The 22,026-nt window shown below is 48.0% G+C and overlaps 1 protein-coding gene across 2 annotated transcripts in view; it reads right to left on the reverse strand.

Annotated features, from left to right (window-relative positions):
* The window catches only part of IQCA1 (IQ motif containing with AAA domain 1), a 115,502-nt gene that overhangs the window by 28,959 nt on the left and 64,517 nt on the right, over nucleotides 1–22,026 (reverse strand). For both annotated transcript variants that reach the window (XM_023759579.1, XM_023759573.1), the window contains 7 exons: nucleotides 19,064–19,139; nucleotides 14,373–14,479; nucleotides 13,830–13,923; nucleotides 10,658–10,694; nucleotides 9,791–9,820; nucleotides 8,052–8,134; nucleotides 2,267–2,374 (listed from right to left, as the gene is read on the reverse strand). In XM_023759579.1, coding sequence (XP_023615347.1) covers nucleotides 2,267–2,374; nucleotides 8,052–8,134; nucleotides 9,791–9,820; nucleotides 10,658–10,694; nucleotides 13,830–13,923; nucleotides 14,373–14,479; nucleotides 19,064–19,139 — 535 coding nt within the window. The remainder of the gene's footprint in view (nucleotides 1–2,266; nucleotides 2,375–8,051; nucleotides 8,135–9,790; nucleotides 9,821–10,657; nucleotides 10,695–13,829; nucleotides 13,924–14,372; nucleotides 14,480–19,063; nucleotides 19,140–22,026) is intronic.

Consider the following 22,026-nt stretch of genomic DNA (forward strand, 5'->3'; position numbering starts at 1 on the left):
TGGTCACCAAGGTCGCTCAGAGAGGGAAGGAGGGGGGTCAGGGAAGGCCTCTGCACCCGGGGCCTCGCTGACCTCGGAGCCGCTGATCGGCCAGGACACACCTGCCACAGTGTCCACGGCTCCTCCTGCCCATCTGAACGTTCAGGGGCAGTTTTAAAAAAATTTGGGGAATTATACAGAGACAGAGTGAATTTCCAGGCTTTTCGGTTTGGGGAGGATTGGAGTCACGGGGCCAGTGTTCCACGCGCTGAGCCAGCTCTGCTGCTTCCTGACACTGGGCTCCTGGCGGCTGGACTGGAAAAGCAGGTTGGCCAGCCATGGCCACCTGACGCTCCTGCTGGGAAGCAACTCAATTCCCGTGCAACTCCCGCAGGCTGTGCGGCTGCTCCTGCTCCGAGGGCGCCCTCCTTCCTTCCTCTTCCCCTCCTGATCCCGGAAGGTGACGTTTCCAGGAGGGAGGGTGCATGCAGGGCAGGTGCGTCCTGAGTAGGAGGCTGAAAGCTCAGACCTGGTCCCGGGAGCCCAGCCCGGAGGCCAGCAGAGCCGGTGCTGGAGGCCAGGCGTGGACAGTGGCCTTGACCTGGGTCCTTGGTGCCCTCTGCCCAGTGGCCGGGTTGGTCAGTCCTGGCAGTGGTGACCTGAGGGGTCCGGGCCAACAAACACATTCCTTTTTGTGACTTGACACCATTTTAGATGCTGGAATTTAGATGAAGCACTGGGAAGGCAGACGTGAACACATTTCTCTGTTGGCCTTGGTTGTGCACTGCATACACATGCACACATACACACACCCGTCATGAGAAAGACGTTGAGGTCAGCAGCCTGAAGGGGCGTCAGTTCCTCCCTGACAATGCCCGTCACCTGCACCAGGAGCCGAGGATGCAAACACACCCTCGCCCCCCTTGTTAGGAGTTTCCTTAAAAGCCCGCCCGCTCCTGGTCTCTCAGCTCCAGTGCCTCCCGTGACACTGTGATGACGTCTGAGGACTAGTCTATTTATTTCATTTACAAGGACCCACGATATTATATACGTACTGTGTTGATCCCAGGTATTGTCTACTTGTTTATGTTATATATATTTTATCTGCATCAACCCCAAATTCCATTTACTACTTCTGACATTCAGTTAAAGAGGAATGCACTGCTTCTTGACAATAGGTTTAAGTTCTTATTTAAGTCAAAGGAGAACAATATTCTAGTGCTCAAACCACTCTCATCTCATTTTAAAGCAAACTGCCTGGCCGATGTGGTTCAGTGGTTGAGTGTCAACCTAGAGTATCTATCTATCTATCTATCTAATCTATCAGCCTAAGCGACCGTTCGACTATTCTACCATTCGACCGGTAGCTATGACATGCACTGACTACCAGGGGGCAGACACTCCGACCAGTAGGTTAGCTTGCTGTTGGGGTCCGGCCGATTGGGACTGGGTGAGATGGGCTGGACACTCCCTGGAGCCCTCCCATGGTCCCTCCCCAGCCCCGATTGTGCAATGGTGGGATCCCTCAGCCTGGCTTGCACTCTCTTGAAATCCCAATCCAGGACCCCTCGGGGGATGTTGGAGAGCCACAGGCCAGGCCGAGGGACCCCACCGGTGCATGAATCCGTGCACTGGGCCTCTAGTATAAAAAATAAAACAAATTAAACAATCAAGAAGTGATCTCTATTTCAGAATGGTGGTCGGAGAACAGCCTAGCTGGGTCCCTACCCCTGCCCCCGTCAACTCAGGCCATACACATATTAAAGTAAAAAAAATAAAAACAGAAGTGAACAGCAGCAGCAGCAGCAGCAGTAGCAGCATATCTTTCTGTCACAGAGAGCCCTGCCTTTCCGACACCTCTGCACACACCGTAGAACTCAGGTCCCTGTGTCTGAACAGCTGTGACTGAGTCCCACTCAGCAGTGACACCTGGTAGAGTCTCGTCCCTTGGATTCATGCAACACCTTGACCGACTCTCTTAAGGACCTGGTCACAGAAGCCTGTGTGTTAGGCAAGCGGAAACTGGGCCCTTTGCCTAATCCGAGGCACTTTAATTGCAGGTGCCTGTGTTGGCTGGTATTTCCCCAGATGATCGCCCACAAGACCTTCCCGGGAGTGCCTTTCAGGGTGCCCTGGGATACACCATCACGATGGGACTATCCTCACTCAGAGCTCAGGAGGAAGAGTTAAGCCCAGTGCACGGTGATGACAACGGGAGACATGGTCAAAGCCAGCAGGTGGTGCGCTGGCCTCCAGAATAGTCCCAACAGGTTCGTGGGGTCTTTACCTAGTGGCAGGACCCCATACAGTGCGATGAGCTGTCTGACATCCAGGAGGGAAGGCATGGGCTCTATGGAGACCCGGCGAAGAGTGGCCCCCAGGTAGCTGTACTCACCTGGGGGAAGAAACAGAGGACAAATGAGTGGGAACTGCTGGTCGGACCTGGTGATTTTAGCACTTGATGCAGATCTAACATTTCTAAGCAAATACAATCCATGATGGAGGGTCATTCTGAAGGACACATTTTCTCAGAGAAAGGCTGGAAGAATTTTCCAGTCTCGAAAGCATACTGGGGTAGTAACTGAGCTGTGTGTTGACTGTGACACTAACCTCTTCATATTAAAAACAAAAGTAACCTCCGAATATTGGGCTTGTGAAGAGGAACAACGTTCTAAAACAAGGGATGTACACAGGAGACTAAAAGATGCAGGTTTTGTTTACTTTATACTCCAGGCGAGTCTGACGTCTGCACACACAGATCGCCAGGTGAAGTCCGCACTGGAGCGGTGAAATCTGACTCTGAAACACACTCATTTGAAAGGAAGGACACGAGTCTAATTGAGGATAAATAGAAACATCTCTTTTTGAGAGTAATACTCATTTACATTTTTAAAGGATCACTAAAGGAATAAGACCGAAATAAATCTTTACAGGCTTAATTAGAAGGCATCAACGGGCTTAATTGTGAGGAGTCATAAATCTGAAGTGTTATTTTCTAACTAATCTAGAGAAGGTCACCACGAAAATGAGGATGGCGGTCTCATTTGTGGAGGACGGACCCTACATGCTCATAGAGTCTTGATGTGTAGCAGAATCTGAAGTAAAAACACTACATGATCATTTCTTCTGACTCTTTCTATAACAAGTTCAGATCTTGCCTAGCTTTTGATATTATATATGTAGGACAAGTATACATTTTGTGTGTATATAAAAATACTGAAAAAAATGCTTGTGTGCATATGAAATATTGAAAATATCAAAAGCTTTAAAGCATTTTCCAATGCTAAGAGAACTGGAGTCAAACACCAGATGACGCTTGCTATTTTGTTGTGGAGGGCAACCTTGCAAAGCCTCCACATGAAAAAATAAAGTCCTTGGTAAAGACACGAGGACGGGTGTGCCGGTGGGGAGATGAGTGATAACGAAAGTTTCTGCTTCTGACCTCGTGCCTTTTAATGAACAGGTAATAAACAGAACAGTGGTTAATTTCACCGTCACTGGGATTGGGAGAGAGCCTGTAGTCAGCATTAAATCCAGTCCTTATTACTGTAAACATGACATGAGCAGTGACGTGAAAGTGACCCCCATGTCCCTGCTTAAGTAATCCACACTAATATCCAATGCACCATTTTTTCTAGCAGAAATTACTCCATTTAGATAATTCATTTAGGCTGAATTAGTGGCTGTGGGTTCTGATAGAGAGGAGGACACAACGAGTCGGGGCCCTCTGCCAAGTGATGAAACGCATTCTGAAAGTATATAACCATGTTTGCGGTCACCCAGCATGGGAGCCACATGCCTATGTCACCTGCCCAGCCAGGACTCAGATGCTAGCTCCTCCATGTGGAGGAGAAGGAAATGGAGGTGAAGAGGTACTTGAAGTAAAGGGCAAGGAGACCTAGTACCATGAAAGGAGGAGAAACAGGGACTCTAGGATGGATTGGATTGCGTCCCCTTAACCTTCCTAGGTTGAAGTCCTAACCCCCAGCATCTCAAAGGTCACCTCATTTGGAAGTAGGGTTGTTGCAGGTATAACTAGTTAAATGAGGTCAGGAAGGTGGGTCCTAATCCAATCTGACTGGTTTAGCATATAGGAGAAGGCTACGTGAGGAGGGGCACAGAGATCAGGTGATATAGCAGAAGCCAAGCAACACCAAGGGCTGCCAGCACACCAGCAGGGACCAGAGGAGGGATGAACTGATGGGGTCATTCAGGCTGCAGAGCCCGGGGGCAGTGGAGCATCCAGACTGGAGGACCAATGGGGCCAGGCAGCAGGAGAGAGGAGGGGGCTGCAGCACAGGAGCTGGTTCTGCCTCAGTGTCTTCAGAAGGAACCAACCCTGCCGACACCTTGATCTTGGGCTCCAGAACTGTGAGCCTGGTACGTTTGTTAGAACGTCTTGGTGTTGGTCAATGGGAGTTGATATTCTCAGGTACACAGTGAGATACTTCACTATGTGGTTTGCATTTCTGTTTTAGGAAGGTTTTCATGAATAATAACTCTTGGTATTTGTTCTGTTCCTTCCTTCTGGCTTTCTTTTTCAGGACTTCATTATCTGTATGTTGGATCTTCTTTGCCTATCTTTAGTATTTGTTACTTTCTTTTGAACCCTTTTAATCTTGCTCTTCATTTCCAATTTTTTTAAAAAAAATTTTTTGTCTTTCACACTCTATTTCTCTTAAAGCATTTGTTGACTTTATCTATTATAATTTTTTTCTAAAATAAATTTTCCCTTTATCATTAGCATTCCTTGAGTTTTGTCAACTTATTTCTGAGTTTTTCTACTTCTATTTTATACATTCTTACATATTGTCTATACTTTTCTTAATTTCTATATTCACTTGGTTTGAAAGAGTAGGTGCCATATATATCTACTTTATCGATCTTTTTTGTGATATAAATTTGTTCCTGTTTTTATAGAAACATTGCATAAGCTTTTACTGTGAACATTTTCCATTGCTTATATATATGATTAAAGAGAGTTCAGGGTAGCTTTTAATGTTTCACAGAGCCCCCCTTTCTGCTGTTTTCATTTGTGTTAGAAGTATGGTGGCTTGGTTTTTCAGATGTCCTTGTCCTGTGTCCCTCCCCAACTTTTCTGGACCTTCTCTTTTATCTCTATTGGCCTTGTCCTGCTCAATTGTAATTCTAGTCCCAAGAGTTTCTTGTCAGTATAAGGCCATCTGGGAAGGGCGCTGTGGTAGGTCACTTTTAAGAGTGAATAGAGGTTGGATTGCTCTAGCCCAAGCATGTCAAACTCAAAGGCTAACATGGGCCAAATAAATGAGGCATGCAGCCTGTGGGGTGTGAGTTTGACATGCTTGCTCTAGCCGCTCTGTACTCTCTTATTTTACCCCTTTGCACTCATCTGCTTCTGAGGTGGGCAAAGCCCTCCCCACTGGCGCTGTGCGTTCCAGTGAGTGCTTGCCCTTAATTTGGAGTCCTCTGTTCCCTGTCCCCGATGGCTTGCACTTTGAGATCTGAGGGGAAACCTTGGCATTTAGTTTTAGTGTAAATGTTGCCCACAGGTTTTTATTTTTGTGATCCAGTTGCCGTGTCTATTTTTATGAGGGGATTGGGGAAGATCCTCTGATCTTTTAAACTAAGGGTCTTCACTGGAAAAAAGTAAGGAAAATGTGGAAAGGACTACAGGGAGACAGCCCCGGTGGCAATTCGAAGAATTCTGTCAGACCGGGTCATTTCATTGGAGGCCACTCCTCAGCGGCTGATCCCCTCCACTCTGACCTTAGGCATCTGAAGGATGCTGCCTGGAAGTGGACAGAGATCACGGAAAAAGTCCAACAGGTAAGAAATTAATAAGAAGATGAGAAACAGGTCCACTATTTTTTTGAGACTCTACCATGTGCCAGGCACTGTACCAAACGCTAGGAATTCAGTGGAGAACAAAACAGACATGATGTGAAGGAGGAAGAAGGCAAGGAGGAGAGGACTCAGAGATCCCAATCTCGAGTCCAGAGTTCTGTTAAAAATATCATTTTTTTGCCCTAGCTGGTTTGGCTCAGTGGATAGAGTGTCGGCCTGCGGACTGAAGGGTCCCAGGTTCGATTCCAGTCAAGGGCACGTGCCCAGGTTGCGGGCTTGATCCCCAGTAGGGGGCATGCAGGAGGTAGCCAATCAATGATTCTCTCATCATTAATGTTTCTATCTCTCTCTCCCTCCCTCTTTGAAATCAATTAAAATATATTTTTTAAAATGTCATTTTTTTTCATAGGCACAGAATTAATATAATCAAGGGAGTCTGGCAAAAAACCCTATAGTACTTGAACAAGAAACACATAAAATAAACAGAAACCCAACACATATTCCAATATACCCTGGTAAAATTCTTACACTCTTAGTAACTATGGAGGCCCCTCCACGGCCTTAGGAACGAGATGTGACTTTCTTTCAAGGGGATTAAAGTGACCATTTTTTTTTTTTATTAAAGGGCTACATCAGCCTTCTTGCTCCCACAGACCCAATTGGGCCATTGGATACGTAAGAATGAATAAGATGGAATTGAATTATAACAGTATTTAAAAAAGAGAGAATCCATGTGTTTACACTGACACCACAACTTTACAAAGAGGTTTCTTCCTAGAAGAACGGTACCTAATAAACATAGGGGTGCTAGACACAGAACACCGCCACCTGACAGCCACCATGCCAACAGCTGATGCAGCGAAATTCTGCAGTAGATGCAGACACCTTGAAGCTGGTGAGGAACAGACTCTCCACAGCCTCAATGTACCTGCCCGCCAACTATCCATTAGTGAAAAAGTGGAAAATGAAGCTTTACAGGGGAAACCTGGGGAACAGCTCACTGGCCCGTGATTACACTTATCACCCGTGAGGGACAAAGTGTCACCGTGCGTCCCCGACGTGAACTGCCGAGAAGGCCACAGCGTCACCGGAGCAGCTTTCCTGTTACACGTGTCTCACGTGAATCAAGTCGTGAGAAAACCGTCAAACCAATTCAGTCGAATGACAGTCTGTGAAACAGCTCCGACTGTTTAAAAAGGTAATTCTGTGAAAGACTGGAAAATGCTGGAAATTGTCCTGGGTTGAAGGAGTGAAAGGAGACTGAAAAGGGGTGACCAGCATGTCCCTGATCCTGGACTGGAGTTTGGACTGAAAAAGACAGACACTTCTACAGGACATTGTGGGACTGCTGGTGAAATGGATTAGTAACTAGATATTAACTGACAGCATCATATTCATGTTAATTTTTTTTGTTAATCCTCACCTGAAGATATTTTTTCCATTGATTTTAGAGAGAGTGGAAGGTAGGAAGGGAGAGACAGAAAGAGATACATCGATGTAAGAGAGACACATCAATTGGTTGCCTCCCACACGCCCCCAACCAGGGCTGGGGACTGAACCTTGAACGGAATCAAAGCCAGACCCTTCAGTACTCGGGCGATTCTCTAACCACCCAGCCTCACCGGCCAGCGCAATGCTAGATTTTCTGAGTGTGACCATCCGTCTGTGGTTATGTAGGAGAATTTCCTCGTCTGCTGTGGACACCTGACACTGAAAGTGACATCCGAGTCAGGGTGGGATTGCGTGGAGTCTTTAAGCTTTTACTTTGTTGTCAGGTCATCACATTTTTTAAAAATTAAGGAAAAAACATTAGTTGTATTGGTGATGGCAAATGTCCCCCCACCTTCCTCCCGACTCCGCCAGTGGTGGCCCCTCTGGACGGGGTCCTCCCGGAAGGACTGAGTGTGGAAGCACCAGTGCTGTCCCCTCAGCACCCCTTTAGCCATGAACGCATGAACACGTCTCTGTGTCCTCACATGCTCGATTCAGCTTCTACCAGAAAGAATGCCCCGGGGAACCTCGCCACCAGGTTTGAAACCTGCCTCTGCCGCGTCAGGCGTGAGAGCTGGACCTATTAGTTCACAGCGGAGTGAATTCAAATCAATTCAAATCCAACAAACACTGCGAGCCACCGTGGGCCAGGTCGGGGGTGGGACAAAAGCACGAATGGAACATACTTTCAGCTCTCGGGGACTCAACACCCAGGGTGACCTAGCGGCCGCACGCATGCATTCCTCACCACACTTTACCGATGTAGTCGGAGAGGTTGACTTTCAGAGTCTGGACCAGGAGCCCTTCCTCCACCAGTTCCTTGTACAGAGACTCGATGGTTCTGGGAAGGGAGCAGACGGTCGGTTTCATGAGCACATACGCAGGGGCAGCAGTATTTCCACTAAGCATCACATCTGCAGAGAACTTCAACCAGATCGATTTCAAAGTACGTTTGTATATGTGCAAACAAATGGGTTTTTGAGGCATTTCTACAATTTTGGGATAAATTAGACTTTTTAAAAAAACAATACGTTCACACATTCATGTATATAGCAGATGTTTCCCAGGAACACGAATGGTATCTAAGGACCAGCTATAATGCCTGCTGTCTGTCCTTCCATCGGTCTTCATGATAGCACAAATGTGAATTAGAAATTACCCCAAAATAGTAACATAATGGACCATAACCATATTTTCAGTTAGCATCGGCAAGCCATGGTAGATCATTAATCCTCTTCAAAATTGATGTTTCCTTTTAAGCCAATAGCATAATCGTTTACAGGAAATATGTATAAAGAACAAAAGACTTACAGGGGAAATGATTCCAGTCTAAAGTTCTGAGTGTGATGATCTTTCAGGAGGATATTATACTTTTCCATAGTGTTTACAGATGTCAAAACCACTTCCCTAAGAGGTCCTTGGGCACACAGCCAGCACACGGGTAATTTATACTAATTGAGGGAAAACATGGAGGTACTATGCCCCTTGATGAATGAGACTCCTCAGTGAAATTAACTGGGGCCCGACTTGCAAGCATTCAGATGGGTCAAGTTCAAATATTGTTTGGCAGAGTCCTTGGAGGTGTTTTGTCTTTCCCTTTTCTCTCCCAGGGGCCTTACTCTTTCTTTAGATGGAGGAGCTGTAAATGTGACGATATGTAAACAGCTCCGTGGCTGCTCGAGGACCCAGGTTAGCGTGGATCCAGGTTAAAGACTTCAGAATATCAGGTTCAAGCCAAATACCAGTGGGATAAATGTTAATTCAATGACCCCAGCCTTTGATTGACTGGAATTTTATTCCACCAAGTATATTTAAAACACGGTGCCCTCAGCTGAGAACGAAGGAGGTTTTAATTGTGATGGAATTTGGGATAACAGGATCTGACCTATGTCAAGGAAATATCAATTGTAGCAGTTTAGCTTGAATACCTTATTTAATATAAGCATATACCATGCACAAAATATTAACATGAAATGAAAGATTCTCTAAAAGAATGGAAACTCTATATTAAGAACACAAACCTATATTTGAATATTGCCAGTGAAATAGACTTTTGTTATAGAATACCTTTTCACCTTCAAAACTACCTTAAGCTATTATAAAAATACTGGATTAAGGTTGCTATTAATTTGATGAGAAAGACATTTCTTAGAGTGTCTCCATATGTCCTCAAAAGTTGGATCAGGATGCTATCGTTTAAACAATTTCTAAGACCCCCATGAATTTTAAAATGTAAAAAAGGTCACATGAGCTCAGAGGCAACGGCCCAACATGTGCCTTCCGGGCCCATCTTCCTGGTGCATCTCCCAGTAGGTGCTGCTCCTTGTACAGGGTGCACGGAGGCCTCACTGTGCCCGTGACACCCATGGGGTGTGGGGAGCCAGCAGGGGCCCCTTTGCCAGATGGAGGCTGAGGACTCAGGTGTGCCCCATCCTCCTGTGGGTGTCCCCCTGCCCCCCCCCCCACGTGCTTTACAACAAAACAGGGCCCTCCTTACCTGTCAGCCGTCAGGTCTTTATCCTTCCCCCTTCTCCCTTTCTTCCCCTTATTTTTCTGGAAGACAATGGAAATATCCAACAGGTTAGGAAAATCAAGGAAGCAGATTAACTCTAGAAATCAGCTAAGGGAGCTGGTTTCTGGCGGCGGTGGGAGGCCGAGGAGAAGCGGCCGTGGTAGGAAAACACGGAGCAGATAGAAGGCTGGCTCCGTGAACGTAGGAACTGGCCCCAAGACCCCACGTTGCCCAGTGGACACGTCCCTGGGTGGACAGAAAGGGAGGGCAGCACCGTGAATCCACACGGGGCCGCATTCCCATCAGGCCCTGGGCATTGTGATTCTGTTTCTCTGGGCTCTGACACAGGGTACAACAAAGCGTGAGAGGGCCGTGCACGCAGGCTAGCAAGCCACGCCTGTCTTTGGTACCCAGTCACCTCTCTGTTAGCACCCAGTCTGAAACCAGGAGCCCACAGGGCCGGGCAACTGTCCACCTCTGGTTCCCAAAGGGCTCTGCCTTCAGAGACTCGGGACAGCAGGGGAGGCACGGAGAACAAGATCTTTATAACAGGGCCTGTGGCCTCTCCATTGTGATGAGAACACCCCGCTCCCAGGAGCAGGTTAAGGTGCCTCAGCACAGGCACAGTGCTTCCAGCCCGGCCTCTCTCCTCCTTTCCTGCTTCATCTTCTATCTCAGGCCTCCTCAGGCGACCCGTGATCCGTGCCACACGGGACTGACCGCGGGCCCTTTCTTAACGCTCTGCTCTTTCTCCCCTCCCTATTTCCTCATTCCTTCCTTCCTTCCTTCCTTCATTCATTCATTCATCATTTTCTTTTTTTTTAATTAAATCTTTATTGTTCAGATTATTACATTTGTTCCTCTTTTTTCCCCCCATAACTCCCCTCCTCTCAGTTCCCACCCCACCCTCCGCCCTCACTCCCCACCCACTGTCCTCATCCATAGGTGCACGATTTTTGTCAGTCTCTTCCCACATCTCCCACACCCTTTTCCCCCCCAAGAATAGTCAGTCCATTCCCTTTCTATGTCCCTGATTCTATTATAATCATCAGTTCATTCTGTACATCATATTATTTATTCACTTGATTCTTAGATTCACTTGTTGATAGATGCATGTTCGTTGTTCATAATTTGTATCTTTACCTTTTTCTTCTTCTTCCTCTTCTTAAAGGATACCTTTCAGCATTTCGTATAATACTGGTTTGGTGGTGATGAACTCCTTTAGCTTTTCCTTATCTGTGAAGCTCTTTATCTGACCTTCAATTCTGAATGATAGCTTTGCTGGATAAGGTAATCTTGGTTGTAGGTTCTTGGTATTCATCACTTTGAATATTTCTTGCCATTCCCTTCTGGCCTGCAAAGTTTCTGTTGAGAAATCAGCTGACAGTCGTATGGGTATTCCCTTGTAGGTAATTGACTTTCTTTCTCTTGCTGCTTTTAAGATTCTCTCTTTGTCTTTTGCTCTTGGCATTTTAATTATGATATGTCTTGGTGTGGTCCTCTTTGGATTCCTTTTGTTTGGGGTTCTCTGTGCTTCCTGGACCTGTAAGTCCATTTCTTTCACCAGGTGGGGGAAGTTTTCTGTCATTATTTCTTCAAATAGGTTTTCAATATCTTGCTGTCTCTCATCTTCTGGCACCCCTATAATTCTGATGTTTGTACGCTTGAAGCTGTCCCAGAGGCTCCTTACACTAGCTTCGTATTTTCGGATTCTTTTTTCATTTTGCTTTTCTGGTTGGGTGTTTTTTGCTTCTTCGCATTTCAAATCTTTGACTTGATTCTTGTGCTCCTCTGGTCTGCTGTTGGGTGTCTGTATAATATTCTTTATTTCAGTCAGTGTATGCTTAATTTCTAGTTGGTTCTTTATCACAACATCAAGGGTCTCATTAATTTTCTTGAGGCTCTCATCAAGTTTATCGGCGTTTCTAGAAAATTATTGAAAGCCCTTAAAAGTGCGTTTTTTAGCTCTATATCCTCCATTTCTGTCATGTTTTTTTGTCTCTGCATTTTTTATGCTTTCTTGGTGCACCCCCTTATGGTCTTTGTGTGCAGTCTTGTTGTAGTTAAGCCTTGATTGTTGTCGGCAATACTGGGGGTGAATTGACCTCCAGGCTAACTGGCTATGAGAGTCAGCTGTGTCTGCAGTGGGAGAGCTTCTGTGCTGAATCTCTAGGGCGGTGCTAATCTAGCCTTTGCCTGAGGCTATCCGGCAAATGCCTCTGTGCATGGCTTGGGCGGGGCAGGTCCCCGGGGATCTACAGGGCGGGCGGAGCGAGCAGTTATGGCTGCTCTCAGTTCCGTCCCCAGCGGCTCTGCAACCGCTGCAAACCTCGGAGAGAAAGCTGTCTTCCCGCTTCTCCCGTTTGAGTCTGGGTCCCTAGAGACTCGCCCGGATCTGGAGCTCAGAGTCTGAAACTCCCTCCCGATTGAAAACAACAACCGCACCGGCCCGCTCCACATGCACTCCGCACCTTAGTATTTCACTTCAGCACTGCGCCTCCTCTGAGTCTCGTATGGTTTCCTCTTTCCTCCTAGTTGTAGAACTTCCACTCAGCCAGCCCTCCTGTGGTTCTGGATGATGTCCGTTCCGTCTTTTAGTTGTATTTTTGAAGTGGTTGTTCGAGGCAGCAAACTCCGGCGTTAACCTATGCGGCCATCTTGGTTCTCCCTCATTCATCATTTTCATTGCAGTATAATTTATGTACAATAACGTATACCCATGGCTTCTCCAGAACTCTGATGACCTAAAAGGTTTTGTGTTACAACAAGGGAGGAACTCAAGAAAGAGAGAGATGGCCCCGAGAGGCAGGGCCAGCGGTGTCATCAAGGGGTTGCCAGCTGATGAATGTGAATCGATTAATTTACAATAAGAAATAGAATTGTCCAGGGAAATGAACCCTGTAGATATCCCCCTGGCCAGAAAATCAACATGGAACTATAACAACTGCTTACGAGGCTGCTTGGTGAGATGCTGCAGACCAACCGGCTGTAAATCTGAGCTTCCCATGATGCCCACCCCGGGTTCCATTAATTTGTTGGAATGGCTCACAAAATTCAGGGAAACATGTCTATTAAAGGATATTGTAAAGAATACAGACCAATAGCCAGGTGGAGAGACACAGGAGGCGAGGTCTGGCAGAGTCCTGAGTGCAGAATCTCGGTGAAGTTGGGGTGTCACCCGGTAAAGTTTGGGTGCGTCATGCCCCTGGCATGTGATTTGTTCACCATCCTGAACACTCTCCGAACCCCACCCTGGGGTTTTTATGGAGGCCTCTTCACGTCAGCACGGTCAATGACCCTCCCCCTTTCTGGCCAGCCTCCCTCCTCTAGAGCATGGAGGTGGGGCTGAGAGTTCCAGGCTCCTCGTCATGGATGCTCTTCCTGGGGACCACCTCCCATCCCGACCCATCCAGGAGCCTGCCCAGTGCTGCCCCATCAGAACAAGATGTTCCAAGTGCTCCTATCACTTAGAAATCTAGAAGGGTTTCAGAAATTCTTTGACAGAAGTAGTCAGAGACCAATATATATATTTTCTATGACCTCACAGGGCCCTAGGAAGGAAACTTTAATTATTCGGGTCCAACTGGCTACTCTGAACCACTGTGAGAAGGATCCATGGCAATTTAAAATTCAATTCATCTGATCTGGCCCCACCCCACCCCCAAAGAAGCTGCTCATTGCCATCGACCCCCCCACCCTCACAGATCTACCTACAGGGAGAGACGGGTGGGCATGTGAGACACGTGCCCTGGCTCCTCTAGTTCCCCTTCGATCGTTGGGGCCTGGGCGATCAGAACCCACAATGGTGAGGGTTGACTTTATCCCCACAACCTGAGGGCTAAGTGGTAAAACAAGGCAGATTCAGGGAGGGAGGCATGTTCCCCCGGAAGCAGAGGGACAGCCAGGTGGGCCGGGCAGCATCCTGGCCACGCCGCTGGAGCCTGGGAAAGGGGCTCCTTGTCAGGGTTGGAATCTGCCCTTGGCCTCATCCCTCCCCACACTCATTCACTACTCACATTTTTACCTCCTTTCTTCTTTCCTTCTTTGACCGGAAGTTCCTTTTCTCTGTTCACGGCTAGTTTGATGTTTTTCAGTTCCTGCCTCATCAGCTCATCAACCTAGGTGAATACAAACACACAGCTTTTAGGTGACTTCCATGCCTTGTGTGTCCTCAGTTCCAGGTTGGTCATGAGGAGGACGGCCCTGCCATGAGGGCGTGGTGTCAGCACACCAGCAGTGTGGCTCTACCTCAGCGGTTCTCAACCTGTGAGTCGAGACCCCTTTGGGGGTCGAACGACCCTTTCACAGGGGTGGCCTAAGACCATCGGAAAACACATATATAATTACATATTGTTTTTGTGATTAATCACCATGCTTTAATTATGTTCAATTTGTAACAATGAAAATACATCCTGCATATCAGATATTTACATTACAATTCATAACAGTAGCAAAATTACAGTTATGAAGTAGCAACGACAATAATTTTATGGTTGGGGGTCACCACAACATGAGGAACTGTATTAAAGGGTTGCGGCATTAGGAAGGTTGAGAACCACGGCTCTACCTGAACCCGGATCTCCGACTCCAGCTCCTTCCGTTTCTCCTCTTTGATCATTTCCGGATCGTAGTTCTGGAGGAAATTCAACGACTCGTCTTTATTCTTCCATATTTCTATGCTCCAGAAGGACAAAGAAAAGGAGAATGAGCATTTCTTTCAACAGGAAGACAGATAAGCAGCTCCTGCAACAGAAAACACACGTTTACTTTCTACACGCAGGTCCGGCGGGCCCACCTCACTGCGGGGACCGGCGACTCAGCAGGAAAGCTGGCCGGGCACAGCCAGTCTGGATCCAGGTCTGGCAAGGGCAGAAGACCTCAGAGGCTGGAACGGGCCCATGTGGCAGGAGTGGGCATACAGGAGGGGGCTGACAGCGGGGCTGAGTTTTTATTATTTGAAATAACCACTCCCATGAGTGAGAGAGGCCAGAGAGGCCTCCCTGTTTCCAGAGTCAGAGCACGAGGAAAACACATGGCGTAAAACATCTATATCATCCCATTGGTGTGAAAAACACCTTCAGTCATAAATAAATGAACGTCATCTTTGTCCCGAGCCCTCCGGAAGGTGAGTTTGTGGTTAGCGTGTTGGGTGTGTGCACCGAAAGCTCAGCTGGTTTGCTGAAACGTACATAAGCTTAAATGAGGAGAATTGGAGATGGAGGAGTAATAGCATGCTTCTTCTTATGTGTTTAAAGTTGTAAGCTTTCCCCCTCGAAAATACTATAAAAGGTTTAAATGTGTCCTATTTGTTAACAGTAAATATACGATTAACTAATAACAATAACTAATGAGAATGTACTATCTACTTATGACAACTCTTTTCTAACTTACATGATGACTAAATCTTCTCCAACAGTGATTTATAAGTGTTTCAATAAAGCAAAACTGCTTTGTTATTTATTAACTTTGCTTTTCACTTAGATACTAGTTTTACCAAAATCGGGAAGCAATGCATTCAATAATGAGAAGAACACATCAAGAAACAGCACGTGCTGGCGAGGATGCGGGGAGGAGGGGACCCTTGTGCACTGTTGGTGGGATGCAGGCAGGCGCAGTTGCTGTGGAAAACAGTATAGAGGGTCCTCAAAAAGACGTTAAAAATGCATCTGCCTTATGACTCAGCGACTACACTTCTGGGTATATATCCAAAGAAATCCAAGACACTAATTCAAAAGAATATATGCACCCCTGTGTTCATCACAGCATTATTTACAATAGCTAAGCTATGGAAGCAACCCAAGTGCCCATCAGTAGAGAAGTGGATAAAAAAGGGGTGGTACCTATACACAATGGAATATTACTTGGCCATAAAAAAGAATGAAATCTTACTATTTGCCACAAGACAGCGTGGATGGACATAGAGGGTATTATGCTAGGTGACATAAGTCAATTAGAGAAAGACAAATACCATAGGATTTCACTTATATGTGGAATCTAAAGAACAAAGTAAATGAACAAACAAAATAGAAACAGACTCATAGACACAGAAAACAGACTGCTGGTTGTGGGGAGGGGTGGGGGGGGGACTGGCTGAAAGAGATGAAAGGAGTAGGAAGCACAAATTGGTAGTGACAAAAAAGTCATGGGGATGTAAAGTACAACATTGGGGATATAGTCAATAATATTGTAATAACTGTGTAGGGTGCCAGGTAGAAAACACATAAAAATTTTTTTAAAAAGCAGAAAGGGACACAGACTTCCACAGAAAGGAAAGCATGACGCGGTTACTGATGTAACAGCAGTCGCCCCTCGGGGCCAGTTCCCGGCGCTGTAACTGTAACACAGCGATGCAGCCGCCGACCGCACCTCCACACCATTCACCCGGTCCAGGCCTCGTTTCCACCGAGACTTTGCCTTTCTCATGACACTTCTGCACAGGGCACTTCTCAATCCCTTCAAGAATGTCACGGACATTTGTAAATGCAGGCAGCCATTCACTGCCCTCCAAGGGCGACCCCTGCCCTGCTCCCCCCTCCAGCAGAGAATGAGCCTTTATCTGAGACTGAAAAGCAGGCCAGGCCCTTTCACACGTTAGGGGGTGAAGAGGGAGGGGGCTTCATCTCAGCGATTAAAATGCTAATGTTTGCTCTGAAAAGGAAAACCTTTGATTTTTAAGAAAAGAGATCTAAGACAGGACATCTCATTTCTTTAAGTTACCGAGGACCTGGCAGATAACACACAAAGTGCCACACCACCCGCCCAGGGGAGTGACACCGCGTCCTGCTCCGGAAGGGCCACTGGGCCTGCTTTGGTTTTAGTTTTCGTGTGTTTTTTTTTTTTGCCGTAATGGGAACAGATATTACACAAAAGGCATGGATAGTCTCAAGAGCTTTCCTGGAGCTTTTCCTCGGTTAAAAGACTTGGCTTCTCCAGGAAACGTAAGATTTTCCCCAAATTAATTTTTCCTTTTATCAAAACAACGCATGCACATTGTCTTCAACAAAGTTCGAGAGTATTAAAAGATTATGATGAAAAATTGTCTGTCTGCCTGCAGGACATTGCCTGATGACATTCATTCCCACGTTCATTCATTCATTAGAAAATGCACTGAAAAAATTCAGATGTATTCATAAATCTGACTTATTCACATGCTATGTAATTTATAAGTACTTTCTCCACAAATTGTTAAATTCAGACTTTATGGAACCTCATTACCAGCCAGGCACTGCCCTCGGAGTGGCCCAGAGCAGCAGGCCCTGCTTCCAAGGACCTGGCTTCCCGCTCAGGCAGACAGTGAACACACACATCCAAGTCAGATGGGGGGAAGTCAAGCTGGGTCACGGTGGGCACAGGGTCAGGCGGGGAAGGTCTGCAGGGACAAGCATTCCAGGCAAGGGGAACAGAAGGTACGAGGGCCCTGAAGTGGAAGTGTGATTGGCTCGAGGGCGGAAGAGCAGAGCAGCCCAGGGGAGCAGGGTGTGAAGTGATGTATTTTCACATGAGCTTTGGCTGTTTCTCGGGTCTTCTCCTGGTGTCTGAATAACATGCTTATAGAGCTACCCGTTGATTTACCAATGTTAGCCATGAGCTCCTGACTTCTTATGATGGTAGATGAAGATTTTTGCTCTCTCCCCACTTTTTCTTTCTCCCTTGTTTTCAGAGAAGAGAGCCAGGCCTTCCAAATGCTGGGAACTGTTGCCCGTGTGCGTGCAGGACAATACCTAGATGTACAGGGCACTGAAGTCCCCTTCTCAGGACGCCCTGGAGGACAGGCTCCACCTCAACGAGGGGGTAATGAGAGGATGAGGGGGTGGCAGTCAGGAGAAGCAAAGGAGGCCCAATCACTGGGAGCCAGGGCTTTTGAAGAGGATGAACTGGTCAGTTACCTAATCTGTTGGAAGGCAGGGAAAATGAGCTTGACGGTCCGAGAGAATATGAAACAAGTGAGGTTTTAACTTACACAAGCTACCCAGCATATGGCACTGTCCCCACCCCATCCACCGCCACCATCCAGTAGGTGTGTTGCTGGCATGTACCACTCTGTATCTCCAGGTTGGCACAGTGCCAGGCACACGGGAGACAGCCAATGGTGTTGAATGGATGTTTTTGATAGTGACTGGTCCGCTCTGTTGTTGGTTAAAGACTGGATGAACTCTCAAACCTCAGTGACGGCAGGTCTATCAGCACCTGCCGACAGGGGGCAGTGATGCTCACCTGTCCTGGTTGTTGTGAAGAAGTGAAGTCAGCATGGGAAACACTAAGCTTTGCATGTCTGGGGCCCCTAATAAGTTTAAACTTATCCCCCCCCCCTCTGCCTTCCTCCCCAGTTAGAGCAGCACCCAGTCCTGCCAACACTGTCCTCTCCTCTGGGCTTCTCCCGCAGGCCAGCCTTTCACGCAGAGCAAGACCCTCACTCTACTGCTTTGTGAGAAAATTTTAGGGGTACACGACACTCTTACTTTGGATAACTGGTATATCAAACCTGTAAGGACACTGGGATTGTGTCTGAGGAGGAGGCTCCATTTATTGGGGTAAAACCATGAGTCGATTTAATAATATGTTATGTAACCACCAGCATGGGTGCTGTCCAGACAGGACCAGAGTCAGGAGGAGGCGCACATGCGCCAGACGCTGGGGAAACTCCACTTCACGCCCTTGTTGCATTTCTGAGGAATTCCCAACTACCACCAACCAGCACCAACGACCACAGTCCCCGTGGCCAGTCATTCTGTGTTGGGGTTTATCCCAAGGGTGGAGTGGACCCAGAGGAATTGGACAATTGTTCTTGTAAATCTTTGTGGAAACATCTGAAAGGCCGATCCGCACACTTGCAGCTCCGGCTGGATGTGGCTGTGCTAATTATGAGAACGGGGACAAAGAACGGTGTTGTATTCGGGCACAGGTCTAACAGGGCTAAAACCTTTTGCTGTATGGATAGTATCAGTTTATCAAACCATCCAGGACATGGCTTCCTTCCCTTTCATTACAGCCAGAGAATGTGAAGTGTTAGGGGTCCAAACACAGAATGGAGGTTTGGATTATGTTCTCATCCTATTTTCTCACCCATTATATGCCTTCTTCCTTACCCACTATATGCCTGGAAGGTACTCAAAAGAATCTGAAAATAGAGGTGGGCAGGTCTTGGCTCTGAGCTGCATGCTCGCAGCCTCTCCTAACGGGGCGCTGGGTGCTGGGGTCAGGGGCCTGCAGGCGGACAGAGTGACACCTCAGTTGTTGCTCTCATTCTCCAAAACTGACCTTTGTATATGTTATTTCCTTCCTCCATTGTTTGAAGGAAAGCACTGGGCGACATTTTCCACTGCTCATCTTCCTCCTGTTAAGCAGAATGATATTTCTGTGACTCGCAGGCACAGTGCATCTGCCGAGACCAGACAGAAGGGGTGCATCTGTCGTGACTCCTGCCCCCATGGTCCCCACACAGACTCCTCCCTGGGCAGCACCCTGCGGGCCGCCGGACTCAGGGCGTGGATGGTTCGGGAGATGTAGCTCCGCTGCTGGCTCATGAGGCGCCCTGATACCGCTGCCCACACTGGTCGCCTCCCCTGTGGTCCCCACGCCCTGAGTTTGGTCCTATCCCCTTCCTCCGCCAAGATGCCATCCAAGCCCCACCTGGGCTCCAGGGCAGAGCCAACCACCTGCCCGAGCACCTGCTGACCACGCCATCCTGGGTCCCTGCACCGCCTGCAGGTGAGGCTGAGCCCTCACTCCCTGGAGAAGTCCCCTCTGCCCCGCGGCTCCCCCTGTGACAGCCTGGCTTGCAAACCCTCATCTGAGGTTTCTGAGCAATAATGTTTGTTTATACCGTTCGAGTGCCAGATGCCTGCAGACCACTCTCATGGCTGTTGTCACCCCACAGAGGGAGGGGAATACTGTGGGGGACGTTATGTCCATGAGGAGGTTTCCTGGGCCCCCGGGTACTCCCTCCACAGCTGAGAGGCAGCGCGGCCACCAGACGATGAGCACTTTCCCAGGGTGGCTGCCGGAGGGCATGGGCGTGCCCCTCCTTTCTGGACGCCCGGTGAACGGAGCTCACAGAGTGAGGGGCTCCAAGGAGGAGGGGGTCGGGGTGCTGGGGGTCATTCATGGAGGGCCTGCCTGGAGTCACAGCTCACAAATCATGCGGGGCTGCTGCAGCCCAGGAGGGAGACCACCTGCCTTGCAGAACCTGGGGGAGAACTTGAGCCCAGAAACACCAGGGGCTCAGAGCCCAGGGAGCAGCTGCCCCACCTTCCAGGACCACAGGAGACCCGAGCTCACTGGGAAGGTACCTCCCTCCCCAACCCCCATCCCCTCAGTGCCCAGGGCTGGCCACCGCCGCTCCTGGCTACCCCTCATCCAGCCATTTGAGAAAAGCCTGCGAGGTCAGCCAGAAGACCAGTGTTGGGTAAAGCATGTCCTTAGAGCAGGGGTCCTCAAACTTTTTAAACAGGGGGCCAGTTCACTGTCCCTCAGACCATTGGAGGGCCGGACTATAGTTTTAAAAAAACTATGAACAAATTCCTATGCACACTGCACATATCTTATTTTGAAGTAAAAAAACAAAACGGGAACAAATACAATATTTGTATTTGCATGTGGCCCGCGGGCTGTAGTTTGAGGACCCCTGCCTTAGAGGAAAGAGCTAATGTATGGCCACCCGGGAAATTTGAAATAACTGCAATTAACGTTCTCTGAGGTCCTATTCATATCTCTCTCTTCCGGGGTCACTGAGGACTCATGGGTCTTTGACATTTTTTAGTCAATGTATTGCTAACTATTATTGCCATTCTTGTTTTGGATACTCAGATGTCCTAGTTAGCCTCTGGGAGCCCCTATAGGTGAGAATATTGCCTATATGAGGAGGAGGAGGAGGAATAGGAGGAGGACGACGACAAGGAGGAGAAGGAGAGGAAGAAGGAGAGGAGGGATAGGAGGAGGAGGGAGAGCAGGAGTGGAAAACTCCTGTTAGATCTGAGGCAAATGTCCCCTCCTCTGTGAAGCTGTCCTGGATTCCTCCAGCAGAAGTGACTTTCCCCTTGCTCAGCAGGACGCTCTGGCATCCTGGCGTCTGTTTCTCTGTACAGATTACTGGTTATTCACATGTCCTGAGTGCTTGCTTGGAGCAGGGTTCCATCTCGCTGATGTTCTGTACCCTGCCTCGACCCCGCACTGCGTCTGGTCCCAGAATAGGTGTTTAAGGCATGTAGGTAAAAGTGAGATGGATAGGTCTATTTGTATGACTTTGTTTCTGTAATAAATATTAAGTTCTTGAGGGGAATGCAACATGGAGGCCAATTGGGGAATCTGATCCTGGCCGCAGAGAATGATGGGAGTGCAGATACTCCCAGACGTCGGGGCACACGCTCCACGTGGTGCCCACGTACCAGGCGGTCTCGGAGACACCTTTTCACTGCAGGAGAAAGCATGATGAAAGTGCTTGCTTTCCTCTGGACGACATTCTTCCTATGGTCGACAGCCCTTGAAGTTTATTGGGCCTATCCCTTTCCTTGGTTGCTGTTTTAAACCTTCAGTATTTTGCTCATTTTGACATTTGTAAGTTACAACCCCGACCTGGGAAGGGGATGTAGCTTACAACCCAGATATGTACCCTTGACCAGGAATGGAACTCACTGCCCTTAAATGTGTGGGCCAATGTTCTAACCACTGAGCAACACTGGGCATTCCCCCCCACCCCGCCGCCCCCACGAGCAGAACCCAGGCCGCACTTGTCCTTGGGTGGCCGTGCCTTGCCCTGACACCGTCTCCGGTCTCCCCGCCTCTCCGTCCTGTACCTGACTGGCCTCCCTGCCTTGGTCACTTCCTCCCCCACAGACCATCCCACAACATGGCTGTGCAGCACAGATCTTAGACTATAACTCACTGAACTCTGAGCTGCTAAAGTCATTGCCTGGAGCTGACTCCTCTCTGGAGGCACAAGGCTCCGCCAGTCTCCCCTCAGCCATAACCGCAGATCTTGGTTGTCCCATCCTTTGTTCCTTCCTTTTTTGAAGTTTACCTCTGGGTTCTTGTCTTTAAACTGCTGCATACTTGTCCTCATGGTCTCTCTATCTCCTCCCTGCTACCTTTGCTCATTTGTAACATCTCAGGAACATACAAAGCTTTCAATCTTCTCCCTGTGTGACATTTTGAAGAGTATTTTCGGTTTATAGAGGTTAGTGGAAATATTCAGATAATCCTATAGCTTTTTAAAACTATGAGGT

Source organism: Myotis lucifugus, unplaced genomic scaffold (assembly GCF_000147115.1).
Source record: "Myotis lucifugus unplaced genomic scaffold, Myoluc2.0 scaffold_3, whole genome shotgun sequence".
In the NCBI taxonomy this organism is placed as follows: Eukaryota; Metazoa; Chordata; class Mammalia; order Chiroptera; family Vespertilionidae; genus Myotis; species Myotis lucifugus.